The 13,934-nt window shown below is 48.2% G+C and overlaps 2 protein-coding genes across 6 annotated transcripts; both read left to right on the forward strand.

Moving 5' to 3' along the window:
* Positions 1–416: 416 nt before the first annotated feature.
* On the forward strand, positions 417–12,038 carry OSCP1 (organic solute carrier partner 1). 2 transcript variants are annotated; one of them, XM_076357117.1, is made up of 11 exons: positions 435–568; positions 2,486–2,515; positions 6,275–6,429; positions 7,097–7,264; positions 7,897–7,977; positions 8,544–8,647; positions 9,013–9,141; positions 9,698–9,767; positions 10,455–10,594; positions 11,321–11,384; positions 11,896–12,038. In XM_076357117.1, the coding sequence occupies exons 1-11, from the start codon at positions 457–459 to the stop codon at positions 12,010–12,012; spliced, it is 1,170 nt and encodes a 389-aa protein (XP_076213232.1). In that variant the 5' UTR covers positions 435–456; the 3' UTR covers positions 12,013–12,038. The 2 variants fall into 2 exon arrangements, with proteins under 2 accessions (XP_076213231.1, XP_076213232.1); XM_076357116.1 differs by lacking the exon at positions 2,486–2,515 and having other exon boundaries at positions 417–568.
* Positions 12,039–12,142: 104 nt separating this feature from the next.
* Positions 12,143–13,364, forward strand: LSM10 (LSM10, U7 small nuclear RNA associated). Of its 4 annotated transcripts, none has more exons than XM_076357147.1 (2): positions 12,143–12,158; positions 12,709–13,364. In XM_076357147.1, the coding sequence occupies exon 2, from the start codon at positions 12,716–12,718 to the stop codon at positions 13,085–13,087; it is 372 nt and encodes a 123-aa protein (XP_076213262.1). In that variant the 5' UTR covers positions 12,143–12,158; positions 12,709–12,715; the 3' UTR covers positions 13,088–13,364. The 4 variants fall into 4 exon arrangements, with proteins under 4 accessions (XP_076213262.1, XP_076213261.1, XP_076213263.1 ...); XM_076357146.1 differs by lacking the exon at positions 12,143–12,158 and adding an exon at positions 12,271–12,304; XM_076357148.1 differs by lacking the exon at positions 12,143–12,158 and adding an exon at positions 12,370–12,387.
* Positions 13,365–13,934: the final 570 nt, after the last annotated feature.

Below are 13,934 nucleotides of genomic sequence, written 5' to 3' on the forward strand. Positions count from 1 at the left end.
TGGCCATCGTCCCGCTGTCGTTCTCAGACCCGGTCGTTTTGCGTGTTACACCAAAAACGCTATTGATGGTGGCTGAGCCAGGGGAGGGTTGCTAACGCGGCGGCGCCTCTCGGCCAGCTTTCTACGGCTTTCAGCAGAGCGTCCCCAGGTCCCTCTTGGCGGCGGCAGGCGCGGCTCTCCGGGCAGGCTCTCCGGGCAGGCTCCGGGCAGCACCGAGCTCTCTCTTGCTGCACTGAAGTGACTCCACCGCGATCGTTTCCTCACAAACGCTTTAGCCCCGCCCGGCTATTTTCAAGCGCGGGGCTGCCGAGGACTTGTCCTGGGCGGGGCGCTGCGCACGCGCAGGGGCGGGGCTTGCACGCGCGCCCCGTGCCCCGGCCGCCCAAGGCGGCGCCTTCCCATTGGTCCCTCGGCTGCCCGGCAACGGCAACGGCGGCGGCGGGGTCGGCGGTCGCCATGTCGGCCCGGGCGCTGCCGCTGCTGTTCCTCAACCTGGGCGGGGAGATGCTCTACATCCTGGACCAGCGCCTCCGCGCCCAGAGCATCCCCGGGGAGAAGGCCCGCAAAGGTGAGCGGCGGGCGGCCGGGGCCCCTCCCGGAGCCGGTCCTGGGTCGCTCCGGTCGTCCGGGGCTCCCGCGGCCCGACCGTGCCGTGCCGTGCCGGGGCCTCTCCCTGCGGCCCGCTGCCGGGGCCGTGTCCGGGGCAGCGTCGGAGGAGACGCGGAGAGCCCTGTCCCGCGGCGTGGGGGGCCGCCCCGGCCCTCCGCTCCGAGCCGGTGCCGAGCAGAGCGCCGGGAAGTCGCTGGCGATGTCGGGGTGGCCCCGAGGGGCGGGAGGAGCGGCGCCGCCATAGCGGCGGGTGCCGGTGCCCGTCCCCCGGACAGGGCTCTCCTCCCGCCGTGCCCGGCAGAGGTCCCCCGGACAGGGCTCTCCTCCCGCCGTGCCCGGCAGAGGTCCCCCGGGCAGGGCTCTCCTCCCGCCGTGCCCGGCGGAGAGGTCGGCCGCTCCCCGACACCCCGCTCGCACCCGCTCGCTCTGTGGTGCTGGCTCTCTACGTGCAATTCAGGAATAAATAGGAATATACTTGCTGAACGGTTGCTGAAGGATGCTCGAAAAGGAACTGGGCATCGCAGCCTCTGTCCTCGAAAGGAGTCTTGGGCGAGTGGTTTCCTCAGCACGGCTTAACAGCGCTGTCGCGGCGATCGATCGCCTGTGGTTTTTCTTGTCTTGAATTTGAAGTAAAGCCCGTTGAGTCGATCAGCTCTCGTGAAGTCTCTGTGGTAATAACTGCCTGAAGGTATTATTGCAGCTGATTTGTGAAGTGTGTACAGATAAGGTAGAAATTGAAATACATTTCAGTGTTTCTGTACTTGCTTCAGAGGTTAGAGCTTCAGAAAGATACTTTTGGAATCAAAATAACTCAGGATTTGAGTGTCTCGATCCAGGTCCTGAGCTGTTTCAGGAAGACCAGATTGCTTTGCAATGGGAAGTAGTTTCTGGGAATAATTTTGTAAAGCCTATGCAGAGGAAGCATGTGCAATTAAGAAAAACTTCAAGTAACGTAAATATGGCTCCTGAAACCCTTGTCCAGCTTTTACAAAAATCTGTCAGTCTAGCATTTTCTCAAAATTATTTTAGTAGAGCCCTGTGCGTTCACATGCGTGCACCAAAAATCCAGCTTACAGCTGAGCACCTCTTTGTTTACCACTTTTAAATTAAAACAGCTTTGCTTTTAAAAATTCTTGCAGCTTCCTGTCATGTGATGGGGACTGTGGTTCGGGAAGCTTTAGTATTTTGTAATAAAAAATCAACTCAGTATTAACTCAGTATTGAAGAGGTTGTTACTTCTTTTTCCCTTCTGCCTACCCAATGGGAAGAAGTGCTAAGCAATATCAAAGGTTTCACTACAGCAGTGCGACTTAATTATTCATGTGTGTCTTCAGAGCATGATCTGACAGAGGTTTACTACTGTTCATATAGGTCTAAGTTCAGAGCTTAAACTAAACTAGCCACACTTGGTGGAATATCTCAGCAGGAGAATTAGATCTGTACTAGTTTATCCACACGTGTTTTCCAAAAAATTGAGCATTAATTTTGCTGAGATGTAGTTTCAGCCACACTGAGGTGTTTGTTAATGCTTAAAACTCTTCACTCAAATATTGTTCGCTTGTAAGTGCAAAAAACAGCTGAAAACTTTCCAAGCTAAATGCAAAACATGGTAAGATTCGATCAAGGGTGAAATTTTATCTCCATTGAAGCAACAAGATTTTTTCCAAGGGGAGGGCAAGGTTTCATCTTCTGGCGCTCATTGGAAGATGTCAAGTAACAGAAGAGTTTGTTCCTGTTAAGCGCTGAATGCTGATGGGAAAAACCAAAGTCTGTTAGTTAGATTTTTTTTTTTTTTTAAGTTTATTTATTTTATTCTCCTTGAAACTATTGTTCTTACTTCTTGAACTGATGTTTTTGTTTTATATGCTTCGTGTAGATGAATGGACAGATGTGGACAGGAAACGAGGTACTGTAATCTTCTAGCTGCATGCAGTAGACGAACACCCCTACGCGCACACATGAGGTTCATTGTACGCGAACACACCGTATGCTGTTCCTGCAGCCTTCTAGTCATAGCGTCAAAGATGAATAACAATACTCACCTGTTCATTAAAATGCACTTTAACTATAGATCTTAGAAAAAATAGACAGTATCTCAAAATCATATGGCTTCAAAAATAAGTTGCTAATTTAACCAAGACTATAAATAGATCAAAACTTTTTATCATAGCGGTCTTTCTAGCCAAAATGATACTTGTATTTTTCTAGCATCGTATTAATGCAAGCATATAATTGTGTGAGCATTGTGAAGGTTGTTTTTCTGCTTAAATGCAGGAATATTATGTATACTGCATTTTTCTAAGGTTTTTTCTAATCCATTGCTTAGGGTTTTGACAGGTGAACCCCAGGAAAGATTTGAGGCATTTCCATCCTAGCTGCTTAGCCATCTCTGCTCATGGTCACCACCCTTGCAGCAGAGTGATCACAGAGGAGCAGGTGCCCACACTTCAGCCAAGCTCATCTTGACTGAAATTATCCCTGAAGGTGGGTTTGAGCTGAGACATCAGGTTCTGCAGTGGAGCCGCTGAGGTGTGAGTGTGCGTTTCCTTCTGGACTCTGCCTTGCAATGCTGGCCTCCAGCAAAGGGGTGCGGTAAGGAGCTGGATGAGGAAATAAATCTCTTAAACTATCTCAGTTTTTTTGCTAGGTGAACATGAGTGGAACTTTCAGTGTCTTTCTGAGCAGCCCTTTTTTAAGAGAGATCAGGGTTATAATTCATGTTTTTCAAAATAAGCATCATATGGAGGTTTTGAATATTTACTGAAGGTAAATACTGACATCCTGGAGTTTGCCCCAGCTTTTTTTTTTTTTTTCCCCCCCTCCCATTCCGTGCTGTTTCCAAGAACACTTTTTTCCAGCATTTAATATCTCAGAAGTCTAAAAGATTCCATGTTCCTCTTTTATCACATCTGAAATGATGACGAGTTGTATAAAAGCCCGCTTTGTCATATTTAGATGGTAGTGGCAGATGCAGATCCCATGTTGACCAGTCAGCTTCTCTTGGGAGAAAAAAAAGTTTGCCTGTGAACACTGCTCTTGGGGCGATCTCTGAAGAGTTACACAGGGTAACCAGCCGAGTCTGTTGCTGATGAAGCCATGACGAGGCGGCTTCGCCTGCCTTTGACCTTGTTACAAACTATAAACCTATCGCAAGTAGAACGTGTGACTGTCTTGGACTCGTAGCATTCCCCCTGCTGCCTTGAATGTCCTCCGAGAAGCATGAGCGTAATCCAGGCGTAAAGACTCCAGTCTCATGTCATGCATCTGAGCCATGTTATGTGACAGCGCGCTAGACGTTGGAACGTGTCTGTCACCAGTGACATGGCACGTGTAGGCGAAAACCACCGTAAATCCTCAGCTTCTCTTCTGTCCATCGCATTGTCTATACTTGGTTTCCCTCTCCCCCTCCCAGCTGATGAAACCCCTCTCTGCTAAATTGCTTTTTTGCTATGTTGCTTGGCGTGCCATTTTTCCTGAGCTAACGCTCCTTTCTTTGTTATTTTCCGTTGTTAGAATGGTGTAAATATCTCCCTAGGGACTACCTGTGCTCTAAGATCTCTTTGCTCTGTCATTATCAAACATACCGTGTGAGATTTGCCCTTTACCGTGATTTTTTTTATGTCTTTCTCAGTTCTTTTTATAGCCAATACAAGAGGTTTTAATTTCAGAAGATAATTTACGTAAGGCTGGGTGTGTGGTTAACGCAGCTCTTCCGATTCCATTGTGAATATCTACCAGCTCCAGTCAGCGTACTGGGACATTGTGTGTCTCCTGACAGTTTTGGTTATTAGTGACTCTCCGAAGACGGAGGAGAAGCCCTTGTGCAGACAACACATGCAAGCAACTTAAAAATATTTTTCTTGATAGTAGTACAGGGCAGAAGTTCTTATTTTTGTCATAATTGATTACTTGCAAAATGAAATATATGCTAATACACTGTATTTGATTTTTCTCCACTGAAAACAAGTGAGGATTTTTGCCTCAGACTGCAAGTAGGGATTGTTTTATGGACAGTTTATTTGAAAAGAAGCGAGGAAGAGGGATTTTTTTTTCCCATTTGTAATTACAAAGTGTATTTGTAATCCATGCTGCTCAGAAACTGGGCTGAGACCTGTCTGTATCGTTTTGGTACTTAAAACAGGAACTGGTGAGCCCTGTTAGGTACAGTGCAATGGATGCTGAAATGTGTGTGTCACCAGTGATGTACACCAGCGTAGGAGGAAACCTGTAAACATCAGGTTTAAGCAGGGAGAGAGAATCTCAGGAGAAGGCACTTGCCCTCGGGAAAAGTGTCCAGGTTCCCAGCGCCTACGGCATACCTAGCAATGTTCCCCAGAGAGTTAATCATCTAAGAAACGATGAAGTGACTGGGACATCAGCTTTCTTTTGGCTGTTTGTGTAGCTTCAGTACCACAGTTGCGAAAAGCCAGGTGTCTAACCCACCAATGAATAATTATAGCAGTACTTCAAATAGCTGATCATTACCACTATGTGTATGTTCGCTTTTTTAAAATGACTTGTTTAATTTTTATTTATCATTATTATTATTATTATTGTTATTATTATTATTATTATTATTTTATTACTTCTGCTGAGATTCTTCTAATCCATAAGAATCAGCTGGCATTATAAGCTTCAGTAACAGTCATCTGCTTAGGAAAATTCATGCTTGTACAGTAATCTGTGAATTGAAATTTTTATTTACCATTTTTTTCATAGAGAAATAAATGCTTATTTATGATAACTCTGTAGAATGTATCAGGTATATGATAAAAGTATCAGATCCAGCACAAAAGCTAAGATACTGCATCTGCTTGAATCACTGCAAAATTTTTTCTATCTTCTTTGCATTAAAAGCTCGATAACCAGAGCATAGCCCTTATACTCAGCACTCCTGATCTCTGCATACTCTTGAGTAAGTCACATAACAATTCCACGTCTAAATTTACACATAAAAAAATGAAGCACGCATAAGGAAGTTTAGAGTTCTGCGCTTTTGAGCTGCTCTAGTATCCGCAGATGTTGCTGTGTGAGAGCCTGGATGGCCTGACATAGATCCCAGTGTTATAAATGCTTCCTTAAATACTTGTCAAGTGTTAATCCGTTTAACACAAATACTTCAAGGAGCCTTGAATCATTCAGGAGCTTCTGTTTAGAAGGAAAAATAGACTAATAGTGTCAAAGGCTAAAGAGAGAACAGGCAGAGTCAGCTAGCTATAGTTTGCAAAAATCTAGAGCAATGCAAAACAGTCTTCTTGGGAAGCAGAACTGTAGCTTTTATAGATAGTACATGCCAGAGTAGCCTATAAAAAATTGTTTAAAGAGAGGAAAGTGCTAACCATTGCTGTAAAAACAAGGCAACAAAACCAGTCTTATTCCCACTGGAAAACAGGGTTTGTTGTCTACAGCTTAAGTAGCGTTTCTGCCCCTGGGGACAGTCAGCAGGAATCGTGCTGCTCGCTTAGACCAATGTGGGATTGAGAAAAATGTTGACGTTAAGAGATGTTCCTCCTCCTTTTTTTCTTTTGTGGCTATGTACCTAGCTTTCACAGGTAAGCATTCATGTCAGTCCTCGCAGCTGTCAGTGTCCAAGTTCTTGGTGTGGAATGAATCAGATGAACGTGCTGTTTCTGAAGCGAAAACCAGAGACTCTTTGTCTTTGCAGTTATGAATGACATCATCACAACCATGTTCAATAAAAAATTTATGGAAGAGCTGTTTAAACCACAGGAACTCTATTCCAAGAAAGCTCTGCGAACAGTGTACGACCGGCTAGCTCATGCTTCAATCATGAGACTGAACCAGGCAAGCATGGACAAGGTAAAAAAGACCACCTGCCCAGCCCTGACTATGCTGTACTTCCATGCTACTGTTCACAAGTTTCTGATTGCGATAATTAGTACACGGCTTTACGTCACTGTAATTTTGAAGCATTTTGTAACAGCCGTCTTTGTAAAGATGGTTCTCAGCCAAGGAAGCTTTGGGGAAGTCCATGGTAGTATCAGATACTTCAGAACTAAGTATTTCTGCTTTAATGTGTAAATGTTTGATTTTAAGAGGTTCAGTAAGCATTCTTTATCGGATTTGTTTATATATATTAAAAATATATAAACATATGTGGGTGTGTATAAATACATATGTTTCTATATTGACGCTCACTGTTTTGCAGTTGCAGGTGTCAGAATTTTTGCCTGCAAACAGGATATCCAGCAGATGATTTTGAAAGAAATTGTAGGAACTGGATTACCTGTGAGGCCTCTACCCGGGTGTCAGTGTTGTTGAAATTGGCAGTAGTTTTAAAGGCAGTTGGAGATACCAGCAGGAGGGCTGACAATGTGATTGCAGAGGTCTTATTTTCTTAGGAAACAAAGCTAAAATGGTGCTAGCTTAAGTGTCTAAATCCCTTTCTACATCAGCGTGAAGTTACTGAAGCGGTGTCACTCTCTCTGTTGCGACGGAACCAAATTTTCCCCGTGTTACTTTGCAGCTGTACGATCTTATGACCATGGCTTTCAAATACCAAGTGCTGCTGTGCCCTCGGCCCAAAGACATTCTGCTGGTCACATTCAATCACCTGGACGCGATCAAGGATTTCATACATGATTCTCCTGGCATTCTGAACCAGGTGGACGAAACTTTCCGACAGCTGATTGAAGTAAGAACCCTTAGAAAAATGGTGGGACACACTGTTGTTTGAGATTTTTTTTTTTTCTCTCTCTTTCAAGCTAGTCTTAGAGCCTAAATACTACATCAGTACGTGCCATATCAAGTGTGGAGGTTGATGTGTTCTCAACCTCAGAGAACCATCCAAATAACCTTCCCCTCTTTTTAACCCGAGGGAAACAAACTGGCCTCCCGGTTAGCAACTTTTGCTAGTGTAGCTGCTGTAAATCTTTGGGCAAAGAATATGAGTGTCCCAGTGAAAGGGAACTTGTTTCATAAAATGTTAAAAGTCCTGGGAAGTCATGAAATGTTTCCAAAGGGCTTCTGGAGAGGGAGATGTCTACGAGTCAAGTGTTATTTTTCTGCTAGCCCAGTTTAAATCAATACATTGCTTATTCAGCCTCATCAAAGTCTCTGCTGACTTCAGCAGAAATTAAATCAGACTCTCAGTCACGGGTAATAATTACTGATAATGACCAGCAGCCCCCCTTATATCATTTCTGCTTCTCCTGCCACACACATACCGTTTTTGGCTAGCAGTATTCTCATACACTTGTTTCCACCTTTAGCTGCATTGGACATAGTACACTTGCAAAGCCTTACATGATGTTTTTTCTTTTCCAGACGTACAGCTGTCTCTCTGCTGGTGAATTTCAGCTCATCAGGCAAACACTCCTCATTTTTTTTCAGGACATGCACATAAGGGTAAGAGCCCAGTATAACTAGTCAGTAAGAACAGAAGGGAGTTTGTGGCTAGCATACGAAGGTATCTTGTCATATTTACACTGTAAGTTTGGATTTGTTACTTAAGCTTTTCAGTCATCTTGATGTGCTTGCAATTTCAATCTTCAAAATTTTACAAATTGAGCACATTTACTACAATAATACTCAATTCTAAAATGTTATGAAAAAAGGAGTATCTACTAGTATGGATTTGCTAGTTGCTAAATATGTTTTTCCTTTTAGTAGAAACTTGATATGAAACTGAGAACCTGAGCTTGAAGTCATGGGGCTTGATACTCTCTAAATAAATTGATCATACTCAAGTGCATAAACAGTACACTTTTTTTAATGTTACATCAGTGTGCCCATCCTCTGGACCACAATTCTACATCACTGGCTTTGGCCTGTATCATAGTCTCTATATATACATCAAAATCTTGAGGAAACCAATCCCAGTCTAGGCAGGAAGGCTGCAAGGTCAGACTTCAAAGAATTCGGATCAGAAGATATGTAATTGATTTTCTAGAAGGTGGAATATTCTTTTGCAGGTCTCTATCTTTCTGAAGGATAAAGTGCAAAACTCTAACGGTCGCTTTGTGCTGCCAATATCAGGCCCTGTTCCTTGGGGTACAGAAGTTCCGGGACTCATCAGGTGAATTCTGAACCGCTGCTTGTACCGTTTGCAGTGCCTTGCATGTGTGGCTGCTCACGGAGGAACAGTCAGTCCCAGCGGTCTAATAGGAATCGAGCTTAGGCTGTCATTCATGTTGCATGGATAGCTGAACCTCCAGTAAGTACTATTTAAAGGGCAGGATTTGGGACTAAGTCAGCCAGCAATGAAATACTAAGCTATTTCTAGCATTCTGTATTCCAGTAAATTAGCTATTAGTCATTTGTCCATTTATCAACGTGCAGAATAGGGTTTTATTCCCATCTCTCTTGTACAGCAAGCAGAGGAAGTACTGAAAATCAGTAATAAAACCACTAAATATGTTTCAATAACGGCTTGTTTTTAAGGACGTTTAATCGCAATGGAGATGAAGTTAAAAGAACTGAGTTCATCACTGACGGAAATTACGTTACTCCACAAAGGGAAGGATCTTTTGATCTTTATGGAGACAGAGTCCTCAAACTTGGAACAAATATGTAAGTCATTTTTGTCCTACATAGAAACATGAAGTAAACGTTGGTGGTTATGGATTTGTTCAGAAGCACGTCTTCAGCCTTGTGTGTTTATTTTTGCCTCTTTCGCTATTATCCGCTTGACTTTTTTTACAAAGTGATGGCCTGAAACAGAACACGTGTGCATAGATGTGTATAAAGAGCTGTGGAAAAGAGCAAAAGTTTGATTTATGTCTACAGTAGAGCTGAGTAAAGAGTGTTCTCATCTGGTACTGCATATTCTGTGAAATGTAATTTAATTTTAACTGCGTTCAAGAAATCCTTTCTTTTCTCCATGTTTGTCTTATGTAATTTTTCCATTCACAGAGTAAGACAAAGCAGTGTTCTTTCTTACAGCTTTGTCGCTCGTACATTTAATGCCTCAATGCTCCACAGAAGTGAACTGTAACTTCTCATTTCAGTTATTTACCGTCTTCTGAAAAACACCCTAAAATCATATTTAGATCCTGTGCTGCTCCCTCCAGTTCCTGTATCACATACGGGTAACGGGTTGCTCTTCCTCATGTGTTTTTCTCTCTAGGTACAGTGTTAGTCGGCCAGTAGAGACACACATGTCAGGATCATCCAAAAACTTGGCATCCCATGCAAAGGTCAGTGTTGTTCGGTCCCGTCACTGGTTAACTAGTCTGTGTCAGTGAGTCCTGCAGCCGGTCACACGTGGTGGGAGCGTTTCCTTTGAGCAGTTTCACCACGTCCACCAGACTTTACATTCTGCTTCCCTTGGCTCTTCATAGATGGGGACACTGAATGAAACACCCACATCCGTCATCTCCACGTCATTTACTATACAGTTGCACTATCTTCCCCTTTGTTCATCTCCTTTCTCAGGGAAACAATAGCCATCTTTTTAGTCTACGCTTACAGGATAAATTCAGGGGAACCTGTTTAGTTCTTCTCAGAGCCCCATCCAATCCTCCACGGTCCCTTTTGAGCTAGGGGAAGGGCACGTTTTCCTAAAAATCTTGCACACAGGCTTGTGCAGTGGTGTACTTGCTTCCTATTTTAATCTCTTCAGAAAACAGAAAGCTGGTTTTACAGATTTCTCAGCTGTTCAATTTAGCTGGAAAATTATCTTGTCCTGGGTCTATAAATTCAAGCAACCATTTTAACTAGTAATTATCAGCTATATATTTATCTGCACAGTCTGTACCATTAACAATGCAGAAATGTATTTATATCACTGCAGAACATTTATGTAATACCAGAAAACACAAAAATTGTTACAGTCCTCGTCTCCCTGGTAACCTGACCAATGAACCCATTGCTGTTCTCTGCAGGACAATGTAGCCCCTAACCCTCTTGCTAAAGAAGAACTGAACTTTTTGGCCAGGCTGCTGGGAGGTCTGGAGATCAAGAAACCTGGTGGCAGCGAAACAGGATTCCGACTGAATTTGTTCACAACTGACGAGGAGGAAGAGTATGCTCAAGTCCTTCTTGGTCTGGGGTTTGTGATGTGGTGCCATGTGGACAGCCCTGGAGACTGAAGCTGGCCCTTAACAGCTTTAGGGACAGAATAGCAGGTTTTTTAGCATTTTCTTATTCTGGTCCAGATGGTCCCTGCAGGAACAAAAGAGGAGCAGTTTCCCTGGCTTGACCTCTTTATTAAAGGCTGTCGGCAAGGAGAGCCATTTCCCTTCCTGGTGTCTCCTGTGATGCACAGCCTTGCGTTCCCCCCAGGCGACACTGGCGGTCAGCGGCAGGTGACGATCTGTGCTTAGTTCTGTCCCGCAGAACAGAGACATCCCTTCGGCCCTTTTCTCTCTCCTCTCCCCCAAATACACGTACATGTTTCAGAGATAAGAATATAACTGCTGGAGGCGATGAGCCTGACAGGCTTGAACACCGTAGCCCCTTCCTGGCAGGGAGCACAAGGGTAATGAGACCTTTTGTTACGCGATTTCTGCAGAATGTTTCTACCTACTTTTAATCTCAACTACAGAGATGTTCCCACTGTTCTACACTTAGCATAAAAAATCCAAGACGGGGAATATTCTCCAAACTGGGGTCAATGCTTTAATTTGCCTAGCAGGAATAGGGACGTTGTCCAAACTTCACGCCTACAGGAGCCTCATGAAACCTGATTTTTATCATTTGCTTGTATGTCTTCATGAGATTAAGCACTCTTTTCATGTTTTTAATCAAGACACGCTGCATTGACTAGACCAGAGGAGTTATCTTACAAGGTTATCAACATAGAAGCCACGCAGGTACGTACAGTGCATTTCAGATCTTTGATTCTCATCATTTCTGCCTTGCCAAGAACTGAGTTTCACCCAGAGTAGTGACTTAAAAAATACATTTTTTTCCCAGTTCAGTTAAGCTTGTAAGTAATGGCAGTATTTTCTGCCAAGCCTGTGGATTTGGTGACTATTTAATAAGAGAACTCGAAACCTGACAAATATTAGAGCAAGTTTTTAGCTGCATAGGATGGAGAACTGTTACTGGATCATTTGCCTGCTGGCGGTTACAGCCCAACGCCCGCAGCCCTTTTTAAAGGGGTTCACGGGCACCAGCGGGCAGTTGGGCGCGTCCCAGTACAGTCCCAGGCCCACGCCAGCAGGCGGTGGGGCACGTCCCGGTACCCCCCAGGAGAGGCCCACGCCAGCAGGCGGTGGGGCACGTCCCGGTACCCCCCAGGAGAGGCCCACGCCAGCAGGCAGCCGTCCCGCGGTGCGGGTGCGTGGCAGGCGGGCTGAGGCGCGGTGTCTCTCCCCGCAGGAGCCGGGGCGGCGGGCGGAGCTCTCCCGCATCCTGGGGGAGCTGGAGGTGGCGGAGCCGCGCCCGGCGAGCTCCGGGAAGGGCGAGGACCTGCTGGCGCTGATGGACGGGCTCTGAGCGACATTAAAGGCCTGCGCACAGCGCGACTGCGAGCGGCTGCGGCCGGGGGCGGGGCGGGGCGCCGGGGGCGGGGCGGGGCGCCGGGGGCGGGGCGCAGTGCGCAGGCGGGGCCGCCCCTTCCTGCCGCCGGGGCCGGCGGGCGGGTGAGTGTGCAAGGGGAGGGGCGGCACCGGCGCACGCCCGTGCGCGGGGAGGGGGGCGGCGGGCACGCGCGTCTGCGGGGGGGGGGCGGGGCGGGTGTGCAAGGGGCGGAGCGGCGCGGGCGAGTGCGAGGGAGGCGCGGCGGCGTGTGAGTGTGCAAGGGGAGGAGGCGGCGAGCGCAGCCGTGTGCAGGGGGCACGTGGAGAGCGCGGGGGGGGCGGCGGCGTGTGGGTGAGTGTGCAAGGGCGGGAGGACGGTTTGGATGTGCGTGCAAGGGGGGGGTGCACACGGAGAACGTGAGTGACTGGTGGGAGAGGGGCGGTGTGCAAGTGAGCGTGCAAGGGGAGCAGGCAGTGAGGACCCCGGTGTGCAAGGGGGTGGGCACATGGAGAACGTGAGTGACGTGGGAGAGGGGCAGCGCGCAGGTGAGTGTGCGAGGGGTGGTACGTGTGCACACGAGCGTGCAAGGTGAGGAGGGTGGGTTTCCCCAGCGGTGCGGAGGCGGGCGCCCGGCCGGGGCGCAGCACGGCGTCTCCCTCTTCCCCACCGCAGCCGCGCGATGGAGGTCAGCCACTCCGTCAAGGAGCGCACCATCGCCGAGAACAGCCTGGTCATCCTGCTGCAGGGCCTGCACGGCCACGTCACCACCGTGGACCTCCGCGACGAGAGCACGGCCACGGGGCGCGTCACCAACGTGGACGCTTTCATGAACATGCGGCTGGCCGAGGTGACCTTCACGGACAGGCAGGGCACGGTGTCCCGCCTGGACGAGCTCTTTGTGACCGGCAGGAACGTCCGCTACGTCCACATCCCCGACGAGGTGGACATCAGGGCCACCATCGAGCGGCAGCTGCAGGCCATCCACAGGGTCCGCTACTTCGGGGGCCGCGACAAGGGCAGGAAGGAGTTCCCTCGTGCCAAGCACAAGTGAGCCCCCGGCGCTGCCCGCAGCCCTGCCGGCAGCAGGGCCAGGATGGACCTGCCCCTTCAACCAGACTGCTAGCCGCCTCCGCACCTCGCCCCGGACATCCCGCCCAGGGACTCGAGGCTCTGCTGCTCCCCTGGCCGCTGCCTGCGGGGGAGCAGGGTTTTTTTTTTTAATGAATAACCCCACTTAAAAGGGTCCGTGATCTCTCAGCTCCTTTCCTGTTCCGTTGGCAGCTACTCGTGTCCTTCCTCTGATAGCCAAACAAAGCCCTTTTGGCAAAGCCACAGCCTGCGGTTGTTGCTCGGCCGCAGCCTCCCGCAGCCGTCCTGTTGCCCGCAGCTTTGCCTTCCCCTGCTCACAGAGCCCGGGACCCTGCTGCTGCTGCTGCTGCCAGAGCTGCTGGCCCTGGGGAGGGGGCTGGTCGTGGTCTGTCCTCTCGGCTTCCTGCTAGACAGCCGCCATTCTGAAGGTGTTTAACGGGAAGAGGGCGAGATGAACATCCGTCCAGAGCGGAGCGGGGCTGAGCTCGGAGGGGAAGGGGCAGCACCGTCTGCCTGGAAAAGCACGAAGGTGCTTCACCCAGGATATGGGGAATGCTGCTGCTGCTGCTGCTGGCTCCTCCGCTTCCCCGCTCCTCCGTCACCCTTCCCCAAAGCTCTGCAGCACTTCCCCAGCCCACTGCACGTCTGCCGAAAGCACTGCACAGTCAACAGCTGACTTCATCCTGTTTCTACAGGGATCCCTCTGTTACCCAGTGCCGTCCGGCCTCTGAGACGGAGCTCGGTGGCTCTCCCCCGGTGCGTGCGACTTGCACAGCTCTGGGCCCGGGCGCCTCGCTGGAGCCGTCGGC

The sequence above is a fragment of the Aptenodytes patagonicus genome, chromosome 21 (assembly GCF_965638725.1).
Source record: "Aptenodytes patagonicus chromosome 21, bAptPat1.pri.cur, whole genome shotgun sequence".
NCBI lineage: Eukaryota > Metazoa > Chordata > Aves > Sphenisciformes > Spheniscidae > Aptenodytes > Aptenodytes patagonicus.

Coding starts and splice junctions, on each gene's coding strand:
- OSCP1 (XM_076357117.1), top strand. CDS start 457: ATGTCGGCCCGGGCGCTGCCGCTGCTGTTCCTCAACCTGGGCGGGGAG. Junction 569..2,485: donor CGGGGAGAAGGCCCGCAAAG/GTGAGCGGCGGG, acceptor TGCTTCGTGTAG/ATGAATGGACAGATGTGGAC. Junction 9,142..9,697: donor CTCAAACTTGGAACAAATAT/GTAAGTCATTTT, acceptor TTTTCTCTCTAG/GTACAGTGTTAGTCGGCCAG.
- LSM10 (XM_076357147.1), top strand. CDS start 12,716: ATGGAGGTCAGCCACTCCGTCAAGGAGCGCACCATCGCCGAGAACAGC.